Genomic DNA, 20280 nt, shown 5'->3' on the forward strand with positions numbered 1-20280 from the left:
CTTATGTCGCAGTCATGCTTTTAATAGCGGCCATATCGCATATTCACTTGCACAAATTTTCTTCTTACTCCCACATTCACCTTATTACAGATCAATATGCGCAGCAAAGAGATACACAATGACAGAGCATGGCGGGCTTAACTCTTCAAGTCTGAATACAAGATTTGTTGCCTCCATCATGGTGCTGCTTGAATAACATCCTCACGACTTTCTCTTCATAGCTTGCTCAAGTTATTTAACATGTAGACCTGCAGTCGCCTTTAATGAGCTTTAATGAGCTGCTGGAGATTTTATGGGGAGTTCAGGGTGAGTTTAAAACCTGTCATTTGTCTCCATCTGCTGGATGAATAATCCACGACATGAAAATAGACACCACACTGGACCAATGCTTAATGTTCAAAATATAAATATAAATATTAAAAATTAAATATCACCGTACCAGTAAATAATGTAAAATATTATACAGATGTGTGTATGACATAAACGTATTCCTCACTGCTGACATCTTTGTTTGTCACGTTGTTTTAGTTTTCATATAACTGGTCAGATGAGCCGTTTGTACACAGGGCTGAAATGCAACCTAAAGTAAATATCAGAAATGTAACAGAGAAAAACACACTGACATCATTCCACATATGAGTACCAACAGTACTGCTTCCCTCAGGCAAAACCTCTGCACATTCAGGTCAGCATAACTTTCTTCTTTCAAGTACGCAAGTCACGTCACACAATAAATGAGTGGGTTAGGCTAACATTCATGAGCTTAGGAGTGACTGATTACGCCCAGAAGAAAACAGTCTAACATGTAATGCAAGTGAGGTTCAGCAGGGTGGCTGTTGGAGGAGGAGGGATAATTGTGTCTCACTTGCCGTCTCACCTTCTGGATCTTCTCTGTCACCTTTCACTTTTTAGAAGGTCTTCTACTATGAGATGCACCAACAGCTCTTAAAGAACACTGAAAATCATGGTTTGTGCTTAAAATATGCCTCGACTGTGGAGAAGAAGGAAAGAATATTTCAGACGAATTCAGCAAACAAAAACAGTGACTTGAACTTCTTCAATTTACCTGCATACTCTTGTGGCAGCATTGGCCTTTTGATGACAGTCTGAAATGCTGCAATCCACTCTTTCTGATCCGTTTCAGTCTCGCATGCAAAAAGGAACTTCCTGTCCGGTGTCACAATGGTGATTCCAAACTGCCAATGGTGGCCTTGAATGTTGGGAGGAAGGCCAGGAAGCACTGTGTAGCTGTTTTCCTTACTGCCAATGAACACCTCACCTCGTGCATAGGCGTCCTATGAGAGACAGAGGGTGACACCTGTAATCCTCCATCATTCAAAAGGAAAGTCTGTGTTGTTGAGGGACGAAGAAAGCTGAGGTTGCAGGAACACAGTTGTGTAATGATCTGAGAGGATATGCCCGTTGTAGCATTGTTATGTGCCACATAGCAAAGAAACTTGTCTCGATGGCTAATTTTCTGTTCACGTCTTTGTGTCACTGTGTCTCTGTAGAAGTCTGAAATGTACAGTGTAATGTGTAGACAAAAAGGCGCAGCATCATCGACTGATGACTGGGCCCAACTACAGCCTTTTTCTACAGATGTGCAACTGTAATACCAGAGGATCTTTGAAGTACATGAGCCTCCTCTCATCCATAGTAAACCACCTCTTCTTGAAGCCCTCTTTGTGCTGAAGGACAGAAACAGGAAGAGGTTTAATTACACCTTGATGGGAATGTTCGAAGCCTTAACTTCTACCTTAGAGTATCATGTATGAAATATATACACAAATATAACAAAAGAACAGCCAAATGAACTACCTTTGGACCAGTCTTCTCCATGTAACCCTCCTTTATGTAGTTCCTGGTTAGCTTTGGCAGTAGCTACACAAATAAAAAAGAAGAGATACATTCACTGAAAAACTGTGGCTAAATATAAGTCTAAAGGCTTTAACCAGAGGCTTAGACCAAAGTGAGAGACTTCTTATTCTGTCAAAATTATTAATTTGTAGGATTCCTTTTTTCCAGCGGTTGGGTCTTGATTGTGTTTGAAAGACTTTTCTATGTTGGTTAAAATCAATTGTTGTTGTTCTTTACAAGTTCTTCTATGGAGTTTTAACTCGTTGTAATGTTTTTCTTAGATTAACGGAGACCTTTTAAAGACTTGGTTATGGCTAAATAGTGTAAGTGACAAAAATGACTCGGGAGTATATGGGTGGCACTAAAGCTGACAGCTCGTTGAATTCTCAGAATGCAAAAGAAAGGCTTGTTTATTTCTTTTACTATAAACACTGGAGAGTCTTTATGACAGGAAATGATACAATACCATCTTATATTTCCTTGTAGCAACAACATTCAAAGCAGAGCACCATAATTAACATATTAACCACACCACAAAAGTTTGTGTTAAGAAAAAAAGATGAGGGATATTTTTAGCCAGAAAATGTTTTAGAATAGATTAGAATAGAATAGAACTACTTTATTCATCCCAGCTGGGAAATTGTTTTGCAGTAGCAGCGTACAGACAGTAAAAATAAAAATAAAATAAGAATAAGAATAAGAATAAGAATAAGAATAAAATAAAAATAAAAATATATGTACATCAAAGTGCAACAATGCAGTTGTTTGGTTATGCAGTTATGGTATTGAGATACCATAATGACAATGACAATTAACTATTATTGACAATTAACTATTTTTAGAGAAAATTCTTAAATATTTGAAAATAAACCTACAGAGCTGCATGCATTTTAAATTTTTTTCATACAATAATATCAGTCAGTAATCATCAAAGCAGTTCCAGTTCCGCTTTTGGAGCTGGACCTTACTTGGAACCAGTTCCATCCGTTTTGACTTCCAAAGAACTGGCTGTGGGCCAGGAGAAATGTAGCAACTGTTTCACCAACTCTTTGCTGGGTCTGAGCAAAGAAGCGCTTACATCAGGGTTTGTTCGAAGGTTATGGAGACCAATCAGACTAATTAACACTTTGTGACTGCCATTGTCTAAAAATCCAGAGCCAGTGTGACAAATAAGAGTCCATTTGAGGGTGAGTGTGAGCAACCATTCTAAATGTGAAAAGTATTTTGCTTCATTTGTGTAGGTGGTAGCCTACAGCAATGTTTCTATTCAAATTCCAATCTTATTAATGACGTAATATTATTAAATCTGGAGCGTGCATGGGTGTTTGTCTTGTTTGTCTCTGTGTGGCCCTGTGATGGACTAGCGACCTCTCGCCCAATGACAAGTTTGATAAGCTCCAGCCACCCCCCACAACCCTGAATTGGATTAAGCGGGTACAGAAAATGGATGGATGGATTTTTCACTGGGTTGTCAATGTTTATCTTTATTCGTGAAGCAACAACATAAGAACGGGTTTAGTGAATTCTTTTTCTGGTCCACCATGTCTGCGACAGATTTAAGTTAACTAAAGATATAGTGACCTCTGCAGGAAAAGTGTAGTTTCAACTACAGTTTCTGAGAAAACTACAGTTTATGAGGAAACTACAGTTTATGAGGAAACATTCATGGGGGTTAACTGATCATGTGATTTACTGAAACCACACAGAATTGAACAAATTCTAACACTTTAACTGCAGCTAAACAAAAGACCCATAACAGCTCCATTCATTCACTAACTACTGTGATATTATTTGTGGCAATATTTCTCTACTACAAATGTGATCTCCTCCCAATGTCCTTACTAAAACTTCCAAAAATATACAAAGAACATGTCAACATGTCCCCTGTGACCATACTATGTTATAATATGTGCACATATGTATGTGCATACATACTCACCTCAGAGGTGGGAGCCCCGGGAAAGGCCACCTGCAGGTAGTGAAACCTGGCTGCTCTGATGGCATTGAACCAGTCTACTATTTCCTGAAGGACACAAAGTAGAATAAGTGATTCATCCAACTGTCTCAATTACCTCCAGCACTACACCTAGGACATCATGCTACAAAATGTTTTATTCAAAGGAATCTGTATTAGAAATAACATCTGAAAACCCGTACAGTCAACAGAAGATGTGTCTTTTGAGGCATTTTATCTGATTGTATTCAATGTTACCTCATAAGAGTATCTTATGAAGGATTTTCAAAAGTAAATTGATACTGACTTGTAATTTAAAACTTTTTGTACTAGAGAGACACAAATTCCCCAATCTTACTCACACATACGCACACACACGCACCCACACACCAACTCTTGTTAATCATTTCCCCTCTGAAACAAAAACCTCACCTTCCCATCCTCATGGTACACAAAGATATTCCTGGTGCTGTTGTCTTTCAAATAAGTTATCTGTAGTCCATGAGAAGTGCCGATTTTAGTTGGCTGGAAAGTGGCATTCAGAGTATTGATCTTCATTATCGCTTTGGGCTCTCTGGCCTGCAGGAAGGAATGATGTTTTTAGTTCATGATTAAGTCCAATCTCTTTAGGCCGTCAAAGTAAACTGGGATAAACAGGATATTTGCAAAGGGACAAACATTAACAAAGCACTTACATCATGCTTGTTGAAGTATTTCAGCACACCCTCACGTTCAGTCAGAATAAATTTTCGGCTAAGGTATTGTCCATTGTCTCTTCCTCGTTTCCATAGAAACCCTTCCCTGTAGCCTGCCGTGAGGAGAGTCATGAGGTTCACAATCACAGCGAGAGTAAACACAACTTCTTTCAAATTCAACTTAAACGAAACACAATATGTTTATTGTATTGTGTTTAGTTTATCCCAGCACAAAAACAATTTATGCATTTACTGAAAACAAAAATGATAACCTTGACATATCAGCTTAGAAAGAAATTAGTAAATTTTTTGGTACATTTGGAGACATCAAAATAATCCATAAGCACAACACTGATAATCAAATCACCTTTATAGATGTAACTTTATTATCACGTTAGTAATTACTTATTACTTAGTTTTGATTAGTTTTTGTATAATTTCTGACCACTTGATGTCCCCATTCAGTGTCCAGCAAGTCCTGAAATCTGTCTTTTTTTTTTTTATCCCAATGCTCTACCACATTTAAGATCTTTTTTTGCACTTGTGAGTAGAAGTAAAGTTGATAATATAAATGTAAATGTATTTTATTTATACAGCCCTTTACAGACAATCCTTACGATGTACCAAAGTGCTTTACAACAGGTAATAAATAAAGAGAAGAATAAGTAAAAACAAATAAAAACAATAAAAGAACAGTGAAAGCAATAAAATGCAACAAAATCAAATGAGATAAAATAAGATAAAAGTGTCATAAGTGTAAAGCTGATCAGTAAAGTAAAATTCTCAAACTATTAGCAAGCAGTACACATTATGCAAGCGTTTTTTAAATGATTTTTTAATATAAAGGGATATTAATCAGGGCAGGTTTTTAACCATACATGACACCGTCCTGCCACAGATCAAGCAAATGAGTTCCTTCACAAGAAATAAGGCCTCAATATTTATATGGCATGCAACACTCTCCAAAAGTATAAAAAGGAACACTCGAGAATTTGGTGTGATCCCTGCAAATGCACAGCCATACATATGAATCTGTTGTCATGTTCAAGAGGCAGCAAATACACCACAAAATTGTCAAGCAGCTGTAAAGCTAAACAGTTTGGTGCCAGGCTGAAAACCAAAGTCGTGAACTGTGGTGTTCCAGCCTCCGGGCACTCCAGGGCAGTTTCAGGCCTGGAAATGTGCAAAGCAAAAGCTGGTGTACTTCAAAATGTGTCAGAGCACACAGTTTTAAAGTTCATAAATGTCTCCAGTGAAGCTTTCATATGTTATGAAAAATCAAACATATATCTTACTAACATACAAGAATGTCAGGAAATGTGAAAACACCAATTGTGAAGGAAACCTTTCCAGTAAGTTATTCAAGTAAAAAAAAAAAAAAAAAAGCTCTTGCAGTAGGAGGGGACATGAGAACAGTGTTGTCTTTTGAACCTGCTCCTTTTAAAGCTGAATCACTGAGTTAATGAACAGTTAGATTTTGCATTGTGTCTGTATACTGTATCATTGAACCTTGTACTGTTGGGTTAAGAATTGGTCGTTCCCAGACTTCCTTTAACCAAAGGCATACTGAAAAGCTTGAAAATATTTTGGAGTACTCCAATAAACACTGAATTTATGTATTTGTTAGTGTTAAAAGAAAACTTCTGTTATTATGTGCAATATGGGAGTATATAAGAGCATACAACAACATATGAAGCAAATTCCAGATCTTTTATCGGGTAAGCAGAAACAACATTAAAAGCTCCTAAAAGGACATATGGTACTGGTGACCTGGTACATGTGTGCCTATGTGTGTAGTTGTGGTGGGGGCATTTGTGGGTTTTTTTGTTTTAAAACCCTCATTGGTGGTAGGCGGAAGAACATCTGCTGTTAAAAGAAATCGCTTAAGGAAACACACTTGTGCGCACACACACTTTTACACACAAACACAGACCTCGCCTCTGCTCCGAGGCCCCTTCCTCACACCAGCCACTATGCCCATATTTAGCATAAGCCAAGAGAAACAGCCCTGCATGTAGAAATGCATTGTTATGCACGTATTTACACACTGATACAAAGCATCCCACACAGGCCAGCAAAACATAAGTGTTAAGCATTTAACAGCTTCTCATGAAAGTGCTGGCTGATACATGGAACAATACCTAAAAAGCATGTGTTTATCTTTATTCCATTATAATATCAACAGGGCGACACTGCAGTGTGAATATGTTTCAAGCGTCTTAATAATTCCCGAGTATTTGTATTATTTTGATTAGTTTCATTAACTATTTTAAAGTAGTTTAACTCTGCCAAGGTCACGTGTGGTGTCACAACTCCAAAAAGGTGTATTAAATTACTGTAATAAGTGATTGTTGTTTCTCAATTGTCTTTCATTACACAGGCGTTTTCTTCGAGCAGACAGCACCTGAAACAACTGAACTAAACCACTTCCCCTTTAAGAAATCGTATAAGACAACCATTTCCCTATAAAGCAGAGTGCCACAGTCAGTTACTGGTATGAAATGAGGCAACGTGAAATGCAAGAAGGAGCAGGCAAAGGAACACTTTCTGTTTTCTCTCATAAATGCACCTGAATAATGTTTCCTGCTGACCAGATGCACCTTTTTCCTTTCCCTCCCTTCAGTTTCCTATTCTCTACAGTCTAAATGTCGCACTGATTTGAGGCACAGATAAACTCCTAGTTGAGCAATGGTTTCATCAATAATTCATGAGTCAAACTGCTTTCTTCCACTACTGGAAGGTCCGGGTCGAACTTCCCACAACGACATAACACAGCAAAGGAGAAGAGAGGTCATTCATTATACCAAAAGATGTCAAAGATTTGCAAACGTTTCAAAGAACGCAAGCAGGTTTTGGACCACAGTACAGTTTCACTGAAGGACCCTTGACAGATCAATAAAAAGTTTTTTTTGGCCCGAAGTCTATGAGCAGCATTATATAGAAGTCTTTTACACAAAGAGGGTATTCTTTTTCAGTGGCAGATACACATAGCCACATGCCCCCAAACCTCTGCACAGCACCACACAACAAGCCATTCAGAGAGGGACACAATGTTCAACAGTCATGAGACTGATACCAGCACCATAGCCACTCTACCTGCAAGTGTCATTTACTCTCTGCATGCACATATTCTTTATCTATAGCATAATAATAATCCACGGAGCCATGCTACAGTCTTAATTTAAGTCTGCACTTGTCTTGCATGCAAAATCAAGAATATTGCAAATGTTGTTTTAACTCAAATACAGTTAAGTAAATTTGTATCATATATATCAGACTACAATATAGTACAGCAAAGGCAAATCCTAAACAAGATGAAGGTCTGAGATCCCAGAGAGAGCTTAAGTACGCTTTAATTAAAAGGGAACTGTGTTGACTGTGGACATCACAAACTGTTTTCTCATCACATGGACACCTCCACAGCATGCACACTTGGCATTTTTGTGAATACCTCAATTTTGGCACTGTGACAACACTTCACCACAAAGTTGAAGAGACAGCTCCACCCAAAGCATCCACAGCAGAGGCGTGGAGCAACACAGCAATGTTTTTACATGTTCTAAGAACAATGCATATCGGCCAGGCTTTCTCCTGGAGAGGATAAACAGCTTCCTGTTTCAGGCACAGAGTTAACCAAGGGAAACAGTCAATTAAACACGATAGAAAGCCTGGTTGGTGATCATCCTTTTTTTTTTTTTTTTCACAGCTGAACATGCAGACATGACTGAGAGCTTCCTATTTTGCTGTGAGACTGCAAAACTCTGATAAGAAGCTTCAGCAGAGACGTGTGTTAAAAAATCATATATATATAGATATATGTATAACAGATAATAATATTACCTTAGCTCACAAATGGGTGTTGCACAAAAGAAACCCAGAGGAGTGTATACTCTGCTCTTATCCTTCTCTTTGTGGGAGCTTGTTTGGCACAAGAATGTGGTTTGATAGGTGGAGGAAAATTTCACAAAATCTAGAAGTCTGCATACTACCTTTTGGATCAGCCGTGCTTAAGCTTCCTATGGGCATGTAATTGGTCTACAGTGTTGAGTGGAGGTGTGGATAGCGACAATTCTTCAACAAAGTCACTCCTCCAAACAAGTGTCCATGTTGTTCTTCTGCTCCTTGTCTTTTTGTCTGAGACGCTGTTTTATCCCCCTTGTTTTTCTGAATGAAGACTGGCATGTGGGTTGCCAGTGTAAAGGGGTCACAACAACCGATACGGTGGAACCTGTTTGTTTGATGTGTCTCCCAACTGTTGTCATGATTGTGCCAAGAAGGGGACATGAAATGGAAATAAAAGCAGAAGAATTGCAGTCTTTCATCATAGCCAACTGTTCAGTTGGTATGATTGTTGTCCAGTTTACATACATCAAAAATTATGTCATACCCAAGTAGACTAAATGGGAGTTCATACATAGGCTTAAAGTTTTTTTTTCTTTTTTCAAACATACCGGTCTGACCTTGGAAATGGCCAGTCAGTCTGGGGGGGATTTCTATCATTAGCTAATTCTGGTTAGGTGGGTGCCAGTTTCTCTCTACTAATGAGGCGGCACAGCACAATGAGTGAGACATTTGTGGGAACATTATTCAGCACAAAAGACTGAGATAAGGCTTATGTAATACAAATTGAGAGATAAAGTGATCTAAAGCAAACCACAAAATTGTTACAAACCCAACGTTGAGAAGGGATAAAATAATCTACAACGCTAAATGAGAAAAGAGGATGCAAAAAGAGTTTTCTTCACTTGATTATTTACTAAAATTGTGTCTGCAATATAAGTCACGCTGACACATCTATTGGCCTCACAAGCATGATAAGCAGGTTAAATGGGAAGATGTAAATGAAGAGCAATTGATGGTACCCACTGGGCTCTAATCTAGTTGATATTACACACTTTAGAGGCAATACCAGATCATGTAGCACATCCTGCAAAGTGTGGACCTACCAGAACATAACAATCTCACAACAAATTGTGGGGGAGAGATCAGCTTTTTCTCACCAAGAATGCTGGTAACAACAAATGGATGATGCTTGCCTGCTGAGTATTCATGCAACACTGAATGGGTTTTGTTGCGTGAAACACAATCACTTCTGTTCCTGGGGACGCAACAAGTAGAATGTGTTTATGTACACAACTACAGAGACACGCACTTCTTTCTTACCTGCAGAGTAAGCCTCCTGCTGCTCCACACACATAAACTCCTTCCTCTCGTACTTGGCTCGGATCCACTGGTCCCGCAGGAGGCTGCAGAGCAGAGACTGTGAGACACTCAACTCCACCTCGGTTTGATGATAACTTCATGCTTCAGCTGATTTGTGGAACACTTTCATAGATCGCAGGCTTATAATAATCATAATAATATTCACTTATGTCTCCCTTGCCTTCCAGTCTGTATGATATTGATTATATTACTCACGCTGTCATTTTTTCTCTCATCTCTCTCTTTTATGCAGTGATTATTCTTGCATGTGTTTTCGTATTCTGATTCAATTTTAAAATTATAGTTCATTTCAACATTTAAGAAATTCTGAGCTGCTTTCAACGAATACATTTCACAGTTTTTAATGTACTTGTTTTGTATAGCTCATCCCAAAAGTGCCCAAAGACTTCACAGTCAATGCATTTATGCTTTTTGTTTCATCTTTAATCATTCATTAACTTCTTTGTCAGGGTTGCTTGTATTGCCCTCTTAAACACAATTTAGGTCTACACTGAGTTTCTAAATGGACAGCTCTGTGGTTTGTTGTCACAAATTGTTATTTTTATCACTGGACGGTTAAGCAGAAACCATCATCCTAAACAGTTGCTTCCTGCTCACACTGCTGGAACATTCTTATCGTTGTGAAGTTTCTGCATGACATCCTGGAGAACTAAAATCATCCGCTGAGGAAGACATCCATTTGTTGAATAATAATTAGTGTGGCAATCTACTGTCAATGCAAAAGGTGACGGTTAAAATATACAGAAGCAGAGGTGTGTCCAAAAACCTTGAACATAAATACAAACTGATTAAAGTAGCATTACATTTTCTTTTTACAAAAAAATGGTTTCTTAATTCATCCTTAACTGCCTTTTAGAGAACTTCATGAGTTCCAGCTGGATGCATATGATATTCTTTAAATTCATAGGTGTTCAAAATAAGCTCAAAACTATGACGAAAGAAATGTTTCAGCAATAATATGCCAATATGTACTGATTCATCTCAGAAACACCTCAATCAAACAATAAAGAAGACAAGAGAGGATGCAGTACTCACAGGCAATCTTTATACGTGGGACAGTAGAAGAAGGCAGGAACTATCCGTTCATATTTGGCCTTAGCAGCGTTGTTACCTAAAGACTCCATAAACTGCAAAAATGTTTTTGAAAAATAGATGTTTTCTTTGTCACAAAGACCTGACGAGATCATCATGGTAACTTATTCTGAGATCATAACCTGCTTCTGGGGATGTTATGTTAAGAGTTTGGGATTTAAGTCAGCTGTAAAAAAGTGGGACTCTTTGATCGAGTCTTCTGTTGATTATGTCCTGAAAACCAAAATCAGATGGCACAATATCTAAATGTCGCCTTACAGAAATGCTGAATCTATAATGATGTTTGAAATTAAAACCAAATGAAAACACTTGTAGATTGATTTTGAATAATTAACCTCATTGCCAGGAGAATGGGATGTCATATTTCTTTTTATCTATTACATGAAAATAGAGACTTTCTGGACACATGCAAGATGTTTGCTGGTTCAAATTGTAACCCGTTGTGAATTCCTCACCTTAAACTCAGCCATTATGACAATAACTCAGTATTGAGTTAAAAGGTAATAGATGGATAATACATTGTATATCCAAATGAAACAGGACAGTGCATTGATTAAAATAGGTTAAATAAAACTTAAATTAACTTTACAATTTACTTGATCAACAACTTTGATTGGAGTTTTAGGTTTTGTCCTGGAACAAGGCCACACTGTCTCTGAGGTGCAGGCTTGTGAGGCAGGAGATATGCCAGCAGGAGGAGGCAACAAGGCAAAGGCCGTTGCACAGACTTAGCAAGGGCAGAGGCTGAGATGGGAGGGAGTGGAGAAGAGGAAGCTTTCTTAAAAGGATCTGGGAAAGATAGAGGCTGCCTATGATGTCCTGCTGTCTCACAAAAAGTTCAGCCAGTGGTATGGAGAAGATCCCACATGCTCACTCTGCCCACTGCCAGCAACACTAAAGCACATCTTGGTGGGCCAATACAACTGGCGGCACAACCAGGTGCTACAGTGCTTCACAGGAGTGCTGGAGAGGCAACGGACGGAGAGTCAAGCCCTCCCTCCTCATCAACCCCACAAACTTTGTCCAGGAAGGAAAGGGTTAAGCCAGAAGTACCACTCCAGGACCAGACACCAGGCAGCTGGGTGGAGAATGGGAATAAAACATGTTGGTGGACCTAAGTCAAAAACTCTGCTTCCCAACTTATATTGCATCTACCAACCTCAGACCTGACCTTGTGCTATATTCTGCATCACTCCAACTCTTCTAAATCATTGAGTTTAAGTTAACATGGAAGGATGCAGTAGAGGAGGCTGAGGTACTCCGAACTCACAGCCGATGTGCGACACCAAGGCTGGAAAGTTAAGGTCCGACCAGTTAAAGTAGGATGTAGAGGATTTATAGCCACTTCAACATCAAGGCTACTTTGGGAGATGGGAGTGCGAGGACAGACCCACTGGCAAGCAGTGAGGGATCTCTCCAAAGCCGCTGAAAAGGGCAGTCAGTGGCTCTGGCCTAAAAGAAAGAACTTCAGGTGGGCCTCAGCTGAGAAGATAGGGTGTGAGCCTGGGATGCCGGGATTCACTGCTGAACCCTCTGGAGATACCAGGGGCCTATCAGCAAAAAGGTGCAGGAAGGAGGGTGACCACTTGATAACCTTGAAAGGCGCCATCCCTCATTTGACCATTCCGCAGAGTCTAATTTGCATGTCTCATGTAACCAATTTAGGGATATAAAAACCTAGTTCTATGAAACGAAACACCAGCTAACACAAAAGAAAGCTTTGAACCAGCTTGGTATTACGACCCTCCAGTTGCACACTCGCACATACAAACATGACAAAGAAAAGGTGCTTGCAGGTATGTGTTTATGTAGCTGACTTTTTGGCCATAAAGACATATTCCTGCTGACATGGAAGCCCTTGCGAATACAGAGGACTCATGATCAGCATGCATTAACAGGGGCTAAAAAGAACAGATCAAGTACAGATCACATGACAAAAAAATTGCACATCCACAAATAAAGGGAAGAAAATAATGGGATCAAGAAGAGAACCCAGTGGGAGCACCAGGGTGATAGAGTTGATGTTATTTAGCTATGTATGAGAACAATCTTACATTTTTTTCTCACTTTCTCTTCATATTTTCTGTAAAACAAATGTGATTTTAGAAGGATTCCTATGAGTCCCACACACAAACACCCTTGCAAAAGTACACAAAGATGGTGGTTGTGTCTGCCAGCTGCTGGCTCATGCCTTTCAGTCTAAGCGGAATTGATACTAATGACTTGTCCTATTCTTCCGAGCAGGGCTGCAGTGGCAGAACAGGAGGCAGGGAGGGATGCTCTCAGTGGAGAATGGTGGGATGAGTTAGGGCGAGGACGCAGGCGTTACTGCAAGCCACGCTTTAAACAACTGCTGATCATCTCTAACACAACAGGAGGCTTTCTACTCTTTTCTGAATTTTTTTAAGAAACAAAAGTGAAAGAGGAGACAGCAGCTCTCACCTCTAACTCAGAGAAGCTCCAGGGATCCAGCAGGAGAGATTTGACCTTGCTGATCTGAGCAATGTTCCTGTGGAGGCCAGAGCAGCTCTGACACACAAACAGTCCCAGGGTGTAGGAGGCCCACTCGGGGTCTGCAATGCAGATTGAGACATATGGATTCACACACACAAAAAAGACAAAAATAAATCATGCTAAGATTTCATACGAATGTCTAATAGGACACAGTTATAAAGTAATGACATTTTACATTCCAAATGTCAAAGGTTATATAAGGGTGTACTGTTTGTGGAACTAACAGTTAAGAGTTATAACTGAAAATTGTTTAGATTTTTTTTTTCCAGTTATGTAGGCCGAGCAAGGGAAAGAGTCTATGTTCAAATGTATCATGCTGCAGTTTACAATCAGTATGATACAAATGGAAAGCTCAAACTACTCATGTATCAAGAGGTGTCTGTCTGATATATTCACTCAGATGTTATGACTCTTGGATATGCAGGGATTTTGTTTCACTTTACTCAAAGAACAACATAAAACAATCCTCGTTCTCCTGAGGGGGGGGTATGAATATATATATATATCAGGAGAGGAAAATATAGCTTTCCAATATAGCCTTTGGTGTAATGGTCATAAGTGGTTCCCTTTTCATTTTCAGAAAAAATCATATCAACTACATAAATTATCAACAACAAAAACATCAATATACATTTATACGAACAACAGCATGTTATTGTTAAAATATCCGATAAATATTATCTGATACATTTTTTTTTTTTTCCAAAAAGAAGTTGTGTAAAAATCTTTTAAAATTCATTCAGTGATTATTTACATGCGTATAAAAGTCACAAAACCTATCTATACATCTGCAATAGATCTGTGGTTCGGAAATTAGCATAGAGAGCCTTTATGAATGGATCCCTGGGCCAGATCAAAGCTGAAACAACAAAGAATAAAAAACAGTATGCAATGGTTAAGATGAAGGCAACGGGACACTGGAGGACAATGATAAGATAATAATATAAGATATACATTTTGTTGCATGTCCTAGGTTGTTTTCACTTTGTCTCTTTGCATCTTAATACAAACAGGAGACCATCTCAGAACTGAGCCATTTATCAGTGAATACACTGAATAAGAATACACTGCTCTCATGTCCACACTGTTGAGCAAACAGGAAGCGGGTCAATAGAGAGCAAAACGCTTGGCTTTGTGACCTTAATGTATATACATTGAGCAAGACAGCGTTGCGGCAAAGCTGTTAGTGGCTCCGCATGCATGAAGCTCCTCCTACACGTATGCTCAAAAGGTAATTTTCAGAATCATTACCCTGATCAGTGCAAGGAGATTAAAGCTGCTGTGGTGGGTTTTAGGAAGTAAGCCAGAGAACTGGGGTAGTGTCAAGTGGGCCAAGTTCATATCAACGAGGCGCAGCTCTCCAAAAATAACAAATGAAGAAATGCGGTCTCAACGCACAATCGATGCAAAAACATCAAAGCAAAGAATTTGAAGCTCACTTCCTTGAGCATGAACGCAAAGCTGCACATGCAAAGTCATGCAACATGTCCAGTGTGCGTATTCGACCTTCACTCAAAAGCAGAAATTATTTTCCCTGTAGAGAACACAATGCAAAATGAGTCAGGCAGAGAATTAGCAGAGAATGCACATTTAGCACAGACAAGCAAATGAACAGAACCTTAAAATCTGAATGAACTTATTCGACATTCAATATATAATAAGAGACCAGTCACAGACCTGGAAGAACAGACATAAAATAAGCACTCAAATTAATAATTGAGACATTTGATAGGAAGCCCTCACCTTATTGCATTTCACACTGGAGAAACAACTTTTCAACAATGTCGAGGAATATATTTCACCCAGAATTAGCGAATGAAAACAGATTTCACAAGGCACACCTGTTGCCATGGATGACCATGTGCCAGGCTGCCGTTTTGAAGTGTCATTCAACAAGACTATCGTGACTTTTAAATATGTTGAAAGATAGCAACCATTAAGATGACTACATGCTAAGACCCCTTCATCCACACACAGAAAGAAAATTAGAATAAATCCATCACTTCGGACTGGAAATGTGAATGAGATTCAACATTCCTTAAAGCCTTTAGCTCATTTCAAATGCCATGAGATGCTCTTTAATTAGTCTTCGATGTTCTTTTGGTATGAGAGAGGACGTTTATTTGTTATCTGTTCAATATTTCATCATGCCCACACCCAGTTGTGACTGTCTGAGACAGGAAACTGGACCTTTCACCCTTCAACGAAAAATAACTCAAGAGGCAAAGTGAAATTCTACTATTGTTAATAGATAAGAGTGTCTGAAGGAGGGGCTCTGTTCAATGGGATCTTAATAGAAATAGACACTTAAATGAATTTTTTTTTTACAGGCTTTTTTTGTTTATTTATTTATTTAGTTGTAACGGAGGCTAAATTTAAGAATCTGACAGTGACTTGCTTGCGTTCAGCCTACCTGCAGCTCCGCAGTCGGCACAGTTTCCATTCCCCGGTTTCTCCAAGAGCTGTTTCACACGCTGTCTGTTTTTTTCCTGTTCCGAAGCCATAACTGGATTGATTCTGCTCCAACGCCTACTCTGAAATCTTCAAAGTGTCACACATCGAAAGTAATATCAGTGGACTCATTGGGGCAAAATGAGCGTCATAAAACTGCCCGAAAACTGATTAGAAGGCAGTCGTTTTTTCCGGGCAGGGAGGGTGGCTGTAAAGCTGGAGCAGGGTCTGCTGTGGATGCTGTAAAAGCCGTGATAACAGAATGACATATGCAAACTATCAACTCTTCCAGTCTTTGGAGTGAGACACCCAGTGGTCAATGCGGTAGAGACATGTTCTCACTACCCCATTCGGCGACACCCTAATTTAGAGGCACGCTAAGGTTTCTTGGCGCACATTTTAACCGCCTGAGAAAACATGAAGTTGCTTGTAAAAAAAAAAAAAAAAAAAAAGCGACAGCTAAGTGTAATGTAATGTAATATTTAGATTTTATAGAGCTGTTAAATTTAAATGCTTTTCAGGTTGACGTAAAGAAGTGTCATTTGTTTGTTCAGCACTAATGAGATCACTCATGAGAGACACCTGAACCATTGGTGTCACGTGCCAGCCAATGCACGTGTTTATGAGGCTGATGTCAGCTTGCTGATTTCCAGGTATGTTTACTGGGAGCAAAGTCATTTTAATGAATTTGTTTAAAAAGCTTTTCAAAGCTCATGTCAAAATGTCTGCTGTGGAAAGGGTCTATGGTTTGTTGTTGTTTGTGCATTAGAATGTGACTGTTAACTGACAGAACATTGTGAGATACAAATCTATCTCTAGAGGGTCAGAGCTTGTGGTGTAACCAGCAATGATTCCCAAATTAGTTTATAACTATTACAGATTTCTTTGTGTCCTTGTATTAACATCTTGACAAATTAAAAGGGTCCCATTTAGTGCTGAATGTTTCTTTTACATTTGCTTCTCATAAATCAAAATATCTTTTAAAAGATTTTCTTTTTTTTTAAAAAGCACTTCCCGAATCTAATTTTGGATGATGCCGAGCATGAGGAACAGCTGCCAAGGGGTAGTAATCAACTGCACTTTCTACACAAATGTACAGATAGAGCATCAATGCCAATGTCAATGTTCATTAGAAACGTATGTATGTAAATGTAAAAATAGGCAATGCTGAGCAAACATCTTGCAAGTGCTAAGCCAAGAAGGTAAACAACCAGAATCCATTCAGAATCTTGATGTTTCTGCATGTTTATTTTTCAAAATGTCTAAAAGTTCAATACAAGGTAAAAAGAAGTCAAACTTTAAAAAAAAATTTTTGTAGATCTCAGCCAAAAAAACAAAAACAAAACTGAAGCTATATCTCAGAATCAACTTAGCTCGAAACATGGGAAGGGGGGGGGGGTGAGACACACATTTGTACAAGAAAGCACTCTTGCTCTCTCCATATGGTTGACTAGGGTGCAGATTATATTATTTCTGTTGAGCCCATAGAGTTGGTAGAAGCCAAAAAAGAACAGTTGGTCTGGTGTCACGTTGTCTGAGTTTGAGACATCTGTCTATCTCGAAGAGTTAGAACTGGAACGAGAACGGTGGCGCCTGCGACCGGGGGATCTGGAGCGAGAACGGCGACGTACCGGGGACCGTCTTCTTGGGGAGCGGGACCTGAATGGGCACAAAGAGAAAGGCATTTAAAAAAGAAAGAAAGACACATTTGGAAAGAGGGCATTAGGATTCGACAGTTCTGTATGAAAACCGGTGAAAATCAAGTCACGGTACCTTCTCCTCATGCGTGGAGGGCTGCGACGCCACATTGGTGGCGGTGGCGGCATTCTGCGAGGAGGAGATAGTCTACGGGGTGGAGGACGGACTCGCTGAGTGAGCACAGCAGCTGCAGTGATTTCCTGTCCATCAATTTGACCTATCAAATAAAAAGGCATCAAAGACAGTAATGCAGTGTTAACACTGCATGGATTTCCAGGTAATTCAGAGGCACTGAAGTTATCCGTGCCTACCTACCTCCATCCATATGTTTAAGGGCTTTCTGTGCCTCGTCAGAGGTCTCAAACTCCACATAAGCATGGCCCTTGGGCAGATGTGGGTGGAGCCTATCCATTGGCATGTCAATCATTTTGATTTTCCCATAAGTTGAAAAGATCTCCTGAATGTGTTCCTGTTGAACCGGCACATAGCAGTGGGTTATTAGAAACCCTCCATATGTGGAGGGAATGTTATCAGAACATCATCTTATTTCATAACCAAAGAAAAAGTGTTTTCATTTGCCCAGTTTTGTTTTCTGTAACCAGAAACGTTTCCCTTACGTTTTCATCTTCCAAAATGTACTAACCCAAAAGATTAAAGTGTGGTTGTTCTAATTTACCATACGAAGTACATCTGTGATGCTGACAAAATGATTAATTATTTCTTAGCTAACCTTGGTTATATTCCTCGTCAGCCTTCCTAAGTGAACCTTGGTTGGTTTGGGGGTGGGGCTTCTTTTTCTTCGTTCCTTATCATCTCCCCTCTTCTGCGTTTTGGAGCTGAAGAATCACAAACTTTATCATGACTCAAACAAGTGCGAAAGCAAGACATCAAATCACATAAATAGTAAGTTTTTGTATTCTATAAAAGGGATTTACGGTGAGCGGGAGCGACGGCGGTTGTCGTGGCGTCTGCGGCTGGGGCTTGGAGACCCTGAGGAGCTGGAAGAGGAGGACCGAGAGCTAGATGACCCAGAGCGGCTGGAACCAGATGAGCTGGATCCACTCGAGGAACCTGAGCTGGAACCAGAGCTGCTGCTTGATGATGAGCTTGATCTGGAACCAGTCACAGTGAAAACAAAGAAAAATATTTTGTGTTCGAAAATATTTCTCTAATATGAGCATAGATCTTAAAAAGAATGACTTGTAAAACAAACCTGCTGCTGCTACTGCTGCCAGTGGAAGCACTGCGGCGTTTCCTTACTTTATCCCTTCCCCTCTCTTTGTCACCATCCTTGGTGCCAGTCTTTTCTTTGCCTCTATCTTTAGTTTTTTCATCCTCCTTCCGCTTTGTGGGTGACGGTGCCCTGAGGTCAAGAGAATACCACTGTTACCTTAGTCCTGTTTACACCCGATATTAAAATGCAGTGAGTGAAGAAATGCCTAACAAGCTTAAAACAATAAAAACGGCTTTGCTGAAAGTGAAAATCACTTTGCTGTCTATAAAATAGTGTGTTATCTTGTGTTATCAGTTAATAAATATTAAAAAAAAAAACATGGTGTGCCTGTGCTGTGTTTTGGTATCATTCATGGTTGTGCTGTCAGGGCTTCGCACACAGCATTGTTGTAAAGTAACATCCATATTCTGCAAAGAACCATCTCTGCACGTTCTCCTGAAAATCTCTGTTGTTCATGCCAGAAAATGGCTCAACAGTGATAATCCAATCATGACCCCAGAAAGGGCAAACAGTCCAATTTAATTTTAGACTTATATCTTTAGGCTCAAGTCCATTTAACGGCTAAATATTCAATATAAAGACTTTAAGTATTTAGACTTGAACTGATTAAACACTGATATACTGAGTAAACAATTTAACTTATTTCAAATTTGTACTCAACATGACCTCTTACAATCCCAGTGAACTTAATCAATCTAAATGTGACTTTGACACAAAAAGGTCATTTGTTATTATGGCTGGTAAAAGGGCATTCTGTCCGGTGACCTAAAAAGTTCATGTCAAATACTGAATTAACCAAAGATAAATTGCTTTTCTTATAGAGCTAAACCTATTTTTATTTACGATATAACAGAGAAACTGGGAAAGGTTTTAATTATCAAAATAACATCCTACGGTCGCTCTTATGTCTAACCACCAGTTTAAAAACCCAACGACATACAAACAATAAAGATGTATTGGAGTTTGGATTTTTTTTAACAAATGAGAGATTATACTATCGACCAGTAGTCAGATTCTGTTTTGGGAAGCAATAAATAAATGTTTGGACATACTCTTCTAACAAATATAAGAAATGCAACGACGGAATTACAATCGATTAGAAGTACCGTAGCCTACTTCACTGGCGAAACGCTGTAAATAAACATTATTTTCAAAAGTAACAGGTAACACAACTCAGAGGCTTCCCTATTACAGCAATCGTGTTGATTAGGTGATGAGAAGTTTTACAGCAATATTGTCACTGAAAAATAAAAATTAATTTAACGGTAGCACTCTGGGAAGGAAATCTGCCGCCACCGCCGCCATTGAATTTCATTCAACCTCCTCCTAAAAACAAGGGAAGGAGAGCCAATGTGCTGCAGTTTAGCGAATACCCTGCTATTCTAAAAGGGTAAATGCGACACGGAAACACCTCACCATTTTTGCTAATGTATCAATTTAGTACTGGACAAAATACGCTCTGGTTTTGAAGCCAATAAAATCATTAAACTTACATTTCTTTTTGTCGAAGTGGCTTCGCTTGAGACTTGTGGCCTGAGAACGCGTCGCTTGGTGATGACGAC

The 20280-nt window shown here is 39.2% G+C and overlaps 2 protein-coding genes across 2 annotated transcripts; both read right to left on the bottom strand.

Annotated features, from left to right (window-relative positions):
* Position 1: 1 nt before the first annotated feature.
* Positions 2–16023, bottom strand: LOC142371291 (arf-GAP with dual PH domain-containing protein 1-like). The gene is made up of 11 exons (XM_075453933.1): positions 15749–16023; positions 13264–13394; positions 10765–10856; positions 9670–9752; positions 4507–4619; positions 4244–4390; positions 3797–3880; positions 1819–1881; positions 1617–1688; positions 1067–1295; positions 2–991 (listed from the first exon to the last, which is right to left on the bottom strand). The coding sequence occupies exons 1-11, from the start codon at positions 15837–15839 to the stop codon at positions 963–965; spliced, it is 1134 nt and encodes a 377-aa protein (XP_075310048.1). The 5' UTR covers positions 15840–16023; the 3' UTR covers positions 2–962.
* Positions 16024–17013: 990 nt separating this feature from the next.
* rnps1 (RNA binding protein S1, serine-rich domain) lies at positions 17014–20280 on the bottom strand. The gene is made up of 7 exons (XM_075454991.1): positions 20212–20280; positions 18698–18847; positions 18420–18596; positions 18215–18320; positions 17800–17953; positions 17560–17701; positions 17014–17445 (listed from the first exon to the last, which is right to left on the bottom strand). Coding segments are annotated over exons 1-7 (837 nt in total). The 5' UTR covers positions 20214–20280; the 3' UTR covers positions 17014–17339.

This window comes from Odontesthes bonariensis, chromosome 21, assembly GCF_027942865.1.
Source record: "Odontesthes bonariensis isolate fOdoBon6 chromosome 21, fOdoBon6.hap1, whole genome shotgun sequence".
In the NCBI taxonomy this organism is placed as follows: domain Eukaryota; kingdom Metazoa; phylum Chordata; class Actinopteri; order Atheriniformes; family Atherinopsidae; genus Odontesthes; species Odontesthes bonariensis.

Bases quoted from the DNA above. Each gene is read 5' to 3' on its own strand.
- LOC142371291 (XM_075453933.1), bottom strand. From the start codon at position 15,839: ATGGCTTCGGAACAGGAAAAAAACAGACAGCGTGTGAAACAGCTCTTG. The intron at 13,395-15,748 runs GTAGGCTGAACG...TCTGCATTGCAG, and splicing joins TGCCGACTGCGGAGCTGCAG to ACCCCGAGTGGGCCTCCTAC. The intron at 10,857-13,263 runs GTGAGAGCTGCT...ACATTTTTGCAG, and splicing joins GGAGCTTCTCTGAGTTAGAG to TTTATGGAGTCTTTAGGTAA.
- rnps1 (XM_075454991.1), bottom strand. The intron at 17,954-18,214 runs GTTAGCTAAGAA...CCGGTTCAACAG, and splicing joins TGACGAGGAATATAACCAAG to GAACACATTCAGGAGATCTT. The intron at 17,702-17,799 runs GTAGGTAGGCAC...TTTATTTGATAG, and splicing joins CCTTAAACATATGGATGGAG to GTCAAATTGATGGACAGGAA.